The sequence below is a fragment of the Cucumis melo genome, chromosome 11 (genome assembly GCF_025177605.1).
Source record: "Cucumis melo cultivar AY chromosome 11, USDA_Cmelo_AY_1.0, whole genome shotgun sequence".
Classification (NCBI taxonomy): Eukaryota; Viridiplantae; Streptophyta; class Magnoliopsida; order Cucurbitales; family Cucurbitaceae; genus Cucumis; species Cucumis melo.
In genome coordinates this window covers 7,354,904-7,367,629 of record NC_066867.1, presented here as the reverse complement: position 1 = coordinate 7,367,629, position 12,726 = coordinate 7,354,904, and the positions used below count along the sequence as shown (strand labels likewise).

At 33.4% G+C, this 12,726-nt stretch overlaps 1 protein-coding gene across 1 annotated transcript; it reads right to left on the bottom strand.

Annotated features, from left to right (window-relative positions):
* Positions 1 to 1,887: 1,887 nt before the first annotated feature.
* Positions 1,888 to 12,524, bottom strand: LOC103501066 (probable cadmium/zinc-transporting ATPase HMA1, chloroplastic). Its single transcript, XM_008464556.3, has 13 exons — positions 11,791 to 12,524; positions 10,682 to 10,832; positions 10,416 to 10,600; positions 9,228 to 9,374; positions 8,610 to 8,805; positions 8,174 to 8,286; positions 7,286 to 7,527; positions 5,838 to 5,943; positions 4,954 to 5,115; positions 4,258 to 4,474; positions 3,312 to 3,499; positions 3,134 to 3,220; positions 1,888 to 2,352 (listed from the first exon to the last, which is right to left on the bottom strand). The coding sequence occupies exons 1-13, from the start codon at positions 12,292 to 12,294 to the stop codon at positions 2,179 to 2,181; spliced, it is 2,472 nt and encodes an 823-aa protein (XP_008462778.1). The 5' UTR covers positions 12,295 to 12,524; the 3' UTR covers positions 1,888 to 2,178.
* Positions 12,525 to 12,726: the final 202 nt, after the last annotated feature.

Genomic DNA, 12,726 nt, shown 5'->3' with positions numbered 1-12,726 from the left:
GTTCATTTTAATTTACAAAGTAAGACATTAAATATATTTGAACGGATTGTTAATGAGAGAAAATTGATATTTAAATAAAATTTAAATATCGAATATTCGAATCAGTCAGTGGGATTGATCAAGATTTGTGTAAATTAATTAATTAAATAGTTTAATTAATTAACTTAACTTGATTTAATTGAGAAATGTCAAAATTGGAATTGTTTGAGAAAATTTTAATAAAAGTAAAATTGTCTAACTGTTTTAGCTTGGTAGTCAAAACGTTCACTTAAAAGTTAAAGTTGGACTTCTTTGTGTGCTAGTGTTGGTTGATGCAATTAAGCTCCGTTTTAGCTCCATTTCATAACTAATTCCCAATTATATCCCTTAAATGCTTAACCTATAAAATAATGGAAAGACATGTAAAATGCAGGAATAGTATGGAATTAAGTGAAATAATGATAACACGTTTTTAGTGTTTTATCTCTTAAAACAAAAGATAATTTATATTTTGATAGTATCTTTCCATAGTATTTTTTTTTATAAAAAAAAAAAATCAATTTAATACCTCTAAATTATAAGTTATATCAATTAATATCATGAACCACGTTATTTAGGGTTCTTATTGATATGATATAATAAATCCACTCACAATGTAGGGTAGAAATTTCTAAGAACTACTTGCATGAATGACATTTTAAAAAAAATAGAATATCTAGTAGAAAAATATAAAATAATTGCATATACTTTGTAAAATCCATGTGCAGATATCACTAAAAATTACGATCATTGATAGCTGCTATTAGTTGTTGTCACCAATAGTTGCTATCAGTTACTATCACTAATAGCTACTATCAGCGATAACTTTTTACTTACCACTATTATATGAGTAATTTTCCTCTGATTTTCTCAAATTCAAAACCATAATTGATAACAACTATTGGGGATAACAATAGATAAGATATTCTTGATAGATAATGTTAGTGATATCATTTTATGTTGATAATAATATAAAAAAGATTACTTATAATAACTATAAGGAATATCAAGATACCACATTTCTCAAGTTGAAAGTTATTGAAACATACTCCACCCTTTAGTGACTATCATTAATAAAAGCTATCACTAATGGCTATTATCAACTATATCAACTGATAATATATTTCTCAAATCAAAAGTTATCATTAATAACATCTGTCAATGATAACAACATATAACAACTATCAATTACTATCAACGACATCTTTAAATTTAAGAAAACTAGGAAGATAATGGTGACAAGTTACCATTGATAGTAGCTATCAATGATAACAATCGATAGTAACTACCAGTTATATTCACTAATTGTATCTATTAATGATAGCTTTCAACGTGAGAATCGTCTGAAATAATCCTCTCAAAAAGTTCAGTGATATATGCTATTACATATATCACTTAACTTTTTGAACATGATCAAAATACTTGCCAAATTCGAACATATAGCACCGATAAATTACTTGATAACATAAAATAACGATTATATAAATTTTTAAGTTAAATTACAAATTTGACCATTTATGATTTTAAGGATAAATTTTGTCTCTACCATTTATAAGTAGAACTTAGATCCTGTCTATCTATATTATCATGATAAATACAAATAATAGTTTATTTTGATCTATCGTAATCTATTTACAAATTTATTGTATTTGTAGATATATTTCTGAAAGGTGTCATTTAAAGTAATTTTCACTCGTATGGTTTACAAAAGTTTTAATTTACCCCAAACTTTCTCATACAAAAAATCATCCGACCCTAATTAAATTCTATTTAAGTAGTATTGATGTTTTGTTATTTTTTGTTCATTTATTTGTTTACTCAATTAGTCCATGATTGGCTTACGATAATTCCTCAAAAAACATTTAGGCATTAAAAAAAATAATAATAATAAAAATAAAAATAAAAGAAGGTCTAATATTTGTTTATGTGACAATTTTGGTTAACCTGGAGAACACAACTACATACTATTTCACATCTTTTCGACAATCAGCTATTTTTCTTTTACATTTTAACGATCGACCAGCAAATGACTGTATAACTATAACAATAGCATTTGTACATATATTACAATTTACAAACCGAGATGAAAGTAAGAACGAAGCGAGAGGAAAATACCATTAAGATCATGGCTTACCTAGGGAAGAAAGAAGAATCTTTATGCTATGAAGTTGCAGTTTGGATGGTCCCAGAGCTAGTTTCGGGTGTCGTGTTAAGTTTAGATCTGGCGTTGTGTATCAGGTTTTGAAAATCTTGTTTCCATGACCATGAGGGGTGATTTAGAGCACGTACTGAGTTCAGGCAAACTAGGAGAGTGCCACCCTCGTGCAGAAGGACCTGCATTTATGAAAGTCGTGGAAAAGAAAATCAGTTTGGATAAATGGAATGACATTGCAACTGCAGATGGAGAACCATATGGAGAAGATTTTAGAAAGCACGAGATTTTGTAGACGATATCTGAGGCTAAGAAGTTGGAAATCGACTCCTTGTTGACCGATATAATTTGTAAGATCCATGACTAAAACATCAAATTTATGCTTATTAACTCCTTACATTAGGGTATTAGGAATTACAACTCTTCAGACTTAACACCTCTTTGAAGACTGAAGTTCACTAGTTCACTCCTTCCTCTGTGTGTTTTATGCAACTATGTCTTCTTTTAGTACAAATCCATAGATGGAGAATTAAACCTTCGACCTCTAGGAAGAAGGTAATGTCAATTACTGGTGAATTAAGTTTGGTTGGATTGTTTTATGCAACTATATAGTTTATGAACTTTGCTAAGTTTCTATTAGTAATGGAAGGCAGATTACAAATACAATTAAAAATAATGGTGACATTTAACAGGATGGTACGGAGTTTTTTCCTTTTGTTCATTTCTAAATTTTCCAAATTGTAGGAGCGCTTGAAATTGTGTTAAAAAACGTATAGATACCATCAGCCTATTTCACAAACCAAAATGATCTAAATGATAATCATGACTAGAAAAATTTAACAGCTAAGAAACTAAGAACTAGCTGATTTAGATCGGTCTGCCACTCAAGAAATCCATGTAAAAGTAAATAACTGGACACTATTTAAGATGGTAGAATAAATCAGTAAGCATTTAACTTCATACCGTTAGCCACAAGGGAAGAAACCCCAAAACGGATGGGAGAGAGGCTAGAAGGATAGATGTCAAGGCAAGGGTCACATTTTGCTTGATCTGAAAGGACAATTACGCCATCAAATTCAAAAAAAGAAACAGGAAACAGAATCAAATATTAAAACAAAAATTATGTGGCAAACTAAAATACCAGTGAAGTTGTCTGACGAGATTTTGCAATGCAGAAAGGTACACCAGAAATACTGTCCTGAAGAAGTAGAACATCTGCGACAGCTGTAGCAGTGGCACTTGCACGATGAGCAAGAACTATTCCTACAGTAGCAGCCGCAAGTGCAGGTGCATCATTTATCCCTTCGCCTACCATGATCAGGCCACCCCCTAGAATAAAATGAGAGAGTGCTCATTATTTAACTCCTTGGAAAGGAATCGTGCTGGCCAATCGGTCAATTGTTCAGCAGAATATAAAACTTAGAACTGGAAGAGAAAGTTCGTCAAAGGAAAGATGTAATAATATTGCCTGTCCAACACCCAAATAATAATTCCAGCTTAAGAATATCAGACAAATATATTCAATCGAGATGACTAAAAACTTAACCTAGTTTACCGTCCTGATATTCAGTGCAAATATTAGGATGATAAATAAAGTTAAAATTATTGATATTCAGAGCAGAAATCTCAGAATAGATCAATAATGTCGCACTGATAAACTCTGAAGATCAATATAAAGCTCATATATTTTGGCCATCGGCACATTAATATATAATAATAGTCCATCCAGCATGTATAGCATCAGGCCTCAATAGTTTATATACTTCAATACTCGCTAAGAAAAACAAAAACACTGGCCAGGGAACATAAATTCCTGCAATTTCTTGGTTGGTAAAAATGAATATTACATAAAAAATCAGATCATATATTGGCTACATATCACTCACACAAGCTGACTTGCAACAAATGAGTAAACAGAAATCTCATCAAGGATCAACTTGTTTAAATTAACATGGATCAGAATTCATAGAACATTAAGTAGGGGACATCTTTATCTCGACAGGAAACTAAGATGTTATGAGAATTTAGGAATATAGGCAATTTACACAAAAGGCAAATAACATGAAATGATGAGTAAGAAGTCTCACCCATTTCCCTTGAAATTTCCTTCACGTGAGCAAGTTTGTCCTCTGGCTTAAGACTGTAGTAAACTTCATTTATGCCCACAGCATTTGCAACTTTCCATGCACTTGAATCATGATCACCTGTTAACATCATAACTCGTAGTTTTCCCAAATGTTGTAGTTCTGCTATTGCATCTATGACTCCAGGTCGAGGTTGATCCTCAAGGTGAATCAGTGTTACCTGCATGGATGAAGTGAAAACTCAACATACTATCCTTAACTGTATCATTGAGATGATAATAGAAGTGCAAGATACATTCTAAAAGCATGACAAACCTACTAATTAAAAGTCCCATCAAGAATATTCAAACAATAAAATGGAAAAGAAGAATCATTCATTCTTGCTTTTTAATGAGGCTAGTTGCATATCGTTAATGAGGCTAGTTGCATATCGTTTATCCAAATATGAAAATTTCAAAATTTAGTGACGTCAAAATGGACTGCATAAGAAAATACACAGGCATAAAGTTAATGGATGGATTAATTGACCTTGAGGAACAGTAACCAACTAGCCTATTGATGCCTAATTATTATAAAATATTTCAATAAAATTAGAGATTAACAAAATATTTGTAAAATGTATGCAAATACGATTCATGTGTTTAAAAGTATCTCCCCCAAACTTTGCATCATATTTTAAAAATCATCAAAATTTCACACCTTTTGATCAACTGAAAGAGCAGCATGAACAAATTCACTTCCATATGTTGATGCTCTAACAGCGTCCTTGATCATCCTTGATTCATTTTCGGATTTGCAGAAGGAAGTGATGAAATCCACAGAACCAAAAGATGCTTTCCGCAATTTACCTCCAATTCCTGACTATAAGATAGAGAAGAGATTGAATGTAAATAATCTTCTCCTTCTACCTAATGGCAATTATTGAACTAAAAATTATAAAATTTTGAACTCTAAATAAGTAAAAACAAAAGCTTTAGTAGCAAAGTTTTTAACACGGTTATTGGTTTGTTTCATTGGACATTTGGCAGGGTGTTGATTGATTATTGAGTTGAAATATATGAAGTTTCGATGAATCTTCAACACATTTGTAATTGATCAACTTTGAGACATGTAGGTGATCTCATGTGCGGAGATAAATCTAGAATTTCGGACGTTCATGTATATAAGTTGTTGCTTCGTCTTGCTTACAATCTAAAGTGTAAGCATTTCCAAAATATGGTGACTTCTCAAGGGTAAAGTATGAAAGCTAACTTGACCGAAATTGACTAGCTATTCTAAAACAAAAGACCATTTCTAATTTGACATCTAAAAGTCATGACAATTCTAGCAATTGAAGCATAGTCAATTCTTCAGAAAGATTGACATCAAGATGCTCGATGAACATTTTTATTCAGAGAAGTAGGATCAGATATCCTATGGTCTGTGGCATACAAGTGAAGAAGGTTAAAATATATGATGATAGAAAAGTTGCAGCAAGAAAAGGAACTTTACTGTAGAAATATGAAAAGGAAGGAACCAAGAAAGTATACTGTTGAAGATGCCAAAGATCACTAAAAAATCCAGTAACATGAAGCAAACACTACCTTAATGCCATGCAGAGTCGCTATGAGACCTCTTCCAGGGAAATACTCGGTACTTTCAACCGAAATAGAAGGAAGGTCTTTCCCCACACTATGATCTACTACAGCTCTGCAACCAAAAACAGAAAACGCAGTAACTACTTGGACTGTGAAAATGAATATTCCAGTCAGACATTAGAAGCCAGTAATCAAAAAAACACATTTCAGATACTGGCATGGGTTAATTGAAATACATTAACTGCATACTTAAAGAAGAAAAAAATGGTGACACAATTAACCAGCCTTCTCCCAACATACAGAAAAAATATATGAAACTGAAGCTAGAAACATATTCTATTGCTAGTAGTAATTAAAAACTTAGGTTACATTCAATAAACATTTGGGATGTGTTTGGAGCAAGAACTATCTAAGACTATAATAACCACCTCCTTGTCACAATAAATGCTATTTTATAGTCTCCAATTGACTACAGTCAATACTATTTCAAAACCCCCATTTGCTACAATATTTACTAATTGCTACAATCTTTACTATTTTACGAACATCATTTTTTATTCTCTGCTATAGTGTTTACTACTTTTTTCTCAAATAAAAATAGTTTACGTCTCAAACACATACTATTATAACCCAAGCTAAAATAATCTACACCCCAAACACAAACTATTATAATCCAACTACAATAAACTAAGATTAAAATAACCAACTTCTAACCCCAAACGCCCTCTTGGTTTTTGAAAGTTAGGCTTATAAATACTATATCCATTTATTGATTTTTCTTTTTTTCGTTGTCTACCTTTCAGAAGTTTTTTCAGAAACCAAACCAAGTTTTGAAACAAAACCTTGATAAAGAAATTGTAAGAAAACAAACACAACTTTTAAAAACCAAAAACAAAATAGTTACCAAAGCCACCCTTAATTATTCAGGCCCAAGAGATAAAAATAGTTCCTGCTCATTCATACTAAAGATATAATGCTAATCAAGGTTTCCCAAAATAAGTAACTGCAGACGTGAGAAAGCGTTTACTTGCTATTTCTGTCCAGGTATGTTATTCTAAATATGAAAACCCTTCTGTCCCAGTTCTCAAACAAGTTATATAATTAAATTGTTATATTCATTCATATAAGCAATCTTATGCGCTGAATGAGAATACTCTCACACCAATTTAACATTGACTATCTAAGCATGCAGTGAAAGTAGAACTCTTTTGTTTTGTAGAAAAAATCAAAGTTGATAAAAATCAAATGTTGGGAAGGTAAAATCATGAATAAGTGTAAAGAAGCTAAACAAATGGTGGACATGAAATAAACGGTTAAAACTTTTTTGGCTGGCAAGTGACAATGACATGATTTTGGACCAAATAACAGTAGATTAGTTATATCACACCTTGGCAGAAAAAGAAAGCCATAAAGAAGTATATTATAATAGCCAGACAATTCATTTTGACAACCACCTTCCAATTGGGTGAGTTGTACCCTTTTCCATGGCAGCTGCCACTGCAAGGGCTTCTTTTTCGCAGCTTGGTATGCAACAGGAAGCAAACTGTGATTTATCACCTCCAATCTTATGCCCATAAATGGGTTCTATGGCTTTAAACACAAGTCCTCCTGTAGTCAATGTTCCGGTTTTATCAAATGCAACAGTGTGACAAGAAGCCATAGCATCAAGCACGTGTCCACCTTTCAGGAGTATCCCCTGTTCCATCAAGCAAATGCCTTTGTACATGATCAAAATACTTGCCAAATTCAAGCGAAATGTGAAAGAATGAAGTAAGCATTCACCGAAGACAATGTGTTTGGTTCAGAATGCAAGTTGATGAGTTCAGAGTTAATTTCTGCAATATCTCTCCCTATATGCGAATGCACCCATCTTTTTATATATGAAGACTAGAGAAAAAGAGAGAGCTAAATGGCTACTCAATCATTCAACATACAACAACCAATTTATAACATGGTTTCTATTTCAAATTTGTACGTCACTTGCATATGTATATACGCGCGCACACACACACATATTGGTTTAAGGAACACTCTCAGATGATAACATGTAACTGGATTGACCAAGATAGCAAAAATAATCGTATTAACCATGACAGCAAAGCTTAAGCGATAACATGTAAAAACAAAGATCAACGTCCTTATCATACTTAAAGGGATTTAAAGGAACACTATCTAAATGTAAAAGGTCGTTGCACGAATATAATTTTCATAAAAAGTAGATTTCTTTGTTGATTTCTGTGATAGTGTAATGAACCAATTAATAATCGTGTCACCATTCACCAACTTTTGATGCTCATATCAGACAGTACATAACTGTATCACCAAGTAATGATGATAAATACCTTTCTCGCGCAGGAGCTTATCGCAATAGCATATGCCAATGGCGCTGCTGCCAGTGCACATGGTGATGCAGCTACCATAAGCCCAAGTGCTCTATAAACTGATCCTCTGAAACCTAAGATCATACAGGCATCAGAAGTGAAACAGACACCAGAAAGAGAGAGAGAGAATGAGACAGGGTGAGCTGAGGTCAACTTTCCAAGGCCAACAAACGTAGGGAGGCACAGAAAAACTGGCTGGTATGTTAAGTCGTCAATTAATTTGAGCTGAGCTCAACTTTCAAATGTTTCTTATTGGTGATGACTACAGTCTAATTTACTGTGCTCAAGAAGGAAAGAAAATAGGCTGATCTAGTTTGGAAATGCACTAGTTTTGTCCTAAACTGAAATAGTTTTCCCAAAATAAAAACGTTAAAGTCAAGCACATAGCATAGATTACCTGGCGTGCATATAAATGGCCACTTGAACAATAATGGACCAATGAGGGCAACAGCTACAGATAAAACTACAACAACCTTGCTGTAATTCTCACCAAATTCATCAAGCCACCTCTGTAGCTTTGGTTTATTAAGTTGTGCTTCTTCAGTCAACTGCACAATCCTGCTAAGCGTTGACTCTTCCCATGTTTTTGTGGCCTATACCAAATTCATACTTCACAGATTCAGCAACAACTGATGATCAATCTATGCTTTTATGAGCTCATTAGCAATGGGATAGCAAAAATTAAAGGTAAGTCGCAAGGATTTTAATGCCTTATAACTTTGTTTTATTACTTTTTTTATTAATATTTTTTGGGCACCTTAAAACCTTTGTTAACACAGGCAAGAACTAACCATTCTGTTATAAGATTTAGCATTATCCCACGTTGAATTGAGTTTTATAAAGTATAATGACTAGTATCAGATAGTACAAGCTAAAGTAACTACATCTAAAAGGAACAAGTTATCCTAGGCAGAACGTTACCAGGCATTTAAGATGGATGAACTAAGCAAAAAAAAAAAAAAAAAAAAAAAAAAAAAAAAAAAAAAAAAAAAAAAAAAAAAAAATCTTGACATACCTTCACTATGATCCTACCATCCAAGTTTCTTGCTCCACCTGGAACTCTTTCCCCAACCTTAATTTGCAACGGTTTCACTTCTCCTGTCAAGTGCTCGACAGTGATTGTAGCACAGCCTTGATAAACTTCACAATCTACAGGGACAGACTAATGTAAAAGCAGCCCTCATTATGATATACAAATGCATCACCTAGACCCAGTTCAAAAGTTTGAAAGAAAATTAAAAAAAAATTAAAAAAAAAACAAACAAACAAGGGGAATTATCAAAAATAGCAAATTTGACAAAATATTTACAAAATATAGTAAAATTTTCAGATTCTATCAATGATAGACATTGATAAATACTGATATGTTTCTATAAGTGACATTGATAGACAGTGATAGAAGTCTATCGGTGTCTATCATTGATAAAATCCAAAATTTTGCTATATATCTTAAATATTTTAGTTTATTTTGCTATATTTGAAAATGCCCCAACAAACAACCTTTATATAAGGAAATATCATATGAACCAGAAAATCTTTTAGGACTTATGAAAGGAGATAATTTTCTTTAATAGTTAGAATTTCTTATTTATTACTTTTCTTATGAAAGCTCTTCACTGAATTTTTGTATTCAACTATATGAACTCTCCCACTTGGGAGTCGAAAAAAGTATTTAGCAGGATTAAAATATTTTCCATTCAATAAATACTGTATGTTTGATGAATGACTCCAATTCTTGAACTTAGGTTAAGTGAGCTGGAAAACCATTACTGCTATACATCCAAGATGGATTACAACGTCATAATCACATTCCTGGAATAATAAACAAACAAACAAAAAAACATATGAACACATTCATTTTAGAGGTTATAAATTTTAACATGAACAACTGAAGAATATTGTCTCTCAAAGTACCATGACAAATAAAAGAAAGGAACTATGTTTCATAATAACTCAAATCAGCTGTTCACTCTCCAAAAAAACATAATCAGGTTTTCACTAAATAGATATGAAAAAGTTACAAGATTCAATTGGAGATATTGCGTTGAAATGCGTAAAGTGTAACTAGATTGTACACCAGTTTTAAATAATTCATGACTAACAATTCATTATCGTCAATTGTCATTATCAGTCTCAGGATTAAAGTCTACATTGTCATCTGCCAAACCATATTAACATGAGGTGGAAATTCTGTACGACATACCTCACCAGCTCCCACCAAGATATATGAGCCCACTTCAACATCACGCACTGGCACCCTTCTATGCTCCAGATCTGAAGTATCGGGAAGGTTATCATCATTCACATCAAGAACGAGAGCAAAATCTGGATGACTTTCCTTCAACTCTTTAACATCAATCATTGATTGCTTTGTGAAATACTCTTCAGCTGAACTAACAGGAAGAAAATGAGATCCTTCCCAGTAAGGATATAAATTGTCGGCAATTTTGTTTCTTCATAACTGCTTACCGATATGAGCCATATTAAACATCACAAGAAGTAGTCCTCCTTCCAAGGGGTTCCCCATAAATATTGATGCAAAGGCTGCAAGAGCCATTAGTACATGGATGTTTACTTTCCCACCACTAATATCAGTAAGAGCATCAAGAGAAGCAGAGACCTGACACAGTGGCATAACAATTCGATTTACTGGCACATTACTGAGTAATTTTAAAAATTACGATGATGAATGCTCAATGGACTGCAAAACACAGTGGCTTATGATTTTAGATTTGTTATATACAAATACTAAATAAAATCATGGTGCCCTAAAATACACTTCCTTAGATGACTATAATTTCGAATAGGCTGCAAAACAGAGATGAACCGTATAAACATTACAACTACAAAGGAAAAGAGAATGCTAGTATGTGTTTGTCCACTAAAGAAGCCATAAACCTGATAGTAAGACACAGGGAGGCCAAATTACTCTACCTACTTGAGATATGGATTTTTTATATTTCCAGAATCCTGAAAGAGAATGTTTCGTCCTACTTACTCAAGACAATGCAGTATAAAGCTGACAAATTAACATTCGATTGAAAATCCATCCTCAAAGTAGTAAAAGGAAAGTTCTCAAATCTCAGAGATAATTAGATCATTGATTTTCCCGAATAGTCAAACAGCTGATAGCTTTAATAAAATGGCATATCTTGGAATCAAAACTCGACAACTACAGTTATTTAAAACTTGGTTTCAGGAATGAAATAAAGTTTATTAGGCTGAAGCATTATCGATCCCAATAGTTTAAACAACTAGATTAGAAATAAGTTGTCCAAGTTACATGAAAATTCTCAAAATATACTCTCAAGTTTAGCTATGGACAATTATTATCATTACAAATCCTCAAGTGAGAATGTGATGTAAGGAGTATGCAATGACTATGAGAATCCAAACTAAGACCTCCACAATGCCCTGTTAGAATACAATAACTCTGGGTAAATACTAATATGATTCTTTTATATCTAAAGGCATAATATACTGAACAGCCACCTTGATCATTCTACTACAACTAAGAAAATCCACTGTTGATTTGCATTCAATCAAATTAATGACATTTAAGCTTGAACTACTCGTACCCCGACTAATGGGAAAGCAACTGCAATGAAAACATTCTGTAAAGGCTTCACAGCGGGTTTAGGCACCAAATAAGGAAAAGCAGCCGCAGTCACAAACAAAGCAGCAGAACCGCAACACATGTGTAGATGCTCTCTCAAATAATTCGCCAAGTCCGTCCATCTAATAGCTTCGGCAAATCGAACGAACGCCTTCTGAGTTCCAGTCAGCTCCACCCGATCACTGTCACCACTGCAATGGTGCTGGCAACCATGGTGGTGGTGATGATGGCCGTGATGGTGACCGCGTCGGTGATCGGAGGCCTCGGCGGCGCAACGGAAGTGACCGAAGCGAGGATAGGAAAGCTTCTTAAAGCAAATGGGAAAGCGGTTGAGGTGAATTAGAGAAGAAAGCGGCGAGAAGCGAGAAACAGGTCCAATCCTCGGTTGAGAGCCGGCGTTAGTGTTGGAGGTGAGTAAAGGGTGAGGAAGTTCGGAGAAGGTTATGGGGACAAAGAGAGTGTCCATAATGGGCAGTGAAATGCTATGAACAGGTAAATGGAGCCATAATCTGTGGAGAAGATGGAAGGAATCGTGGTTACCAGATAATGGATACTGCCGGAATTTCACGGCGGCGTGATTATGAGATCGTTTTGGGGTACTGCGGCTTCGTTTGTGAGGTTGAGGATGATCATTGGTTCTGTCAAAACAGCGAAGGATTTATGTACGGCTCACCCATGTTAGAGGGTGTTTTTCATTAGTAACTACCGTTTTGCTTACATTATAATCAACTATATCATTTTAGTGAATTTTTTAATGCGATTATCTTTTTGTTGTGTTTTCTTTCTTTCTTTTTTCTCATTTATTTTTTTATCCAAGAAAAAAAAAATATTGCTATAGGGATCATAGATCCCAACATGAGGTTAACAAAATCAGATAGTGGATTATGACATAACCAAA

Bases quoted from the DNA above. Each gene is read 5' to 3' on its own strand.
- LOC103501066 (XM_008464556.3), bottom strand. From the start codon at position 12,294: ATGGACACTCTCTTTGTCCCCATAACCTTCTCCGAACTTCCTCACCCT. The intron at 5,116-5,837 runs GTAGTGTTTGCT...TCTATCTTATAG, and splicing joins CGACTCTGCATGGCATTAAG to TCAGGAATTGGAGGTAAATT. The intron at 3,221-3,311 runs GTATTTTAGTTT...TTGTCCTTTCAG, and splicing joins CTCGTCAGACAACTTCACTG to ATCAAGCAAAATGTGACCCT.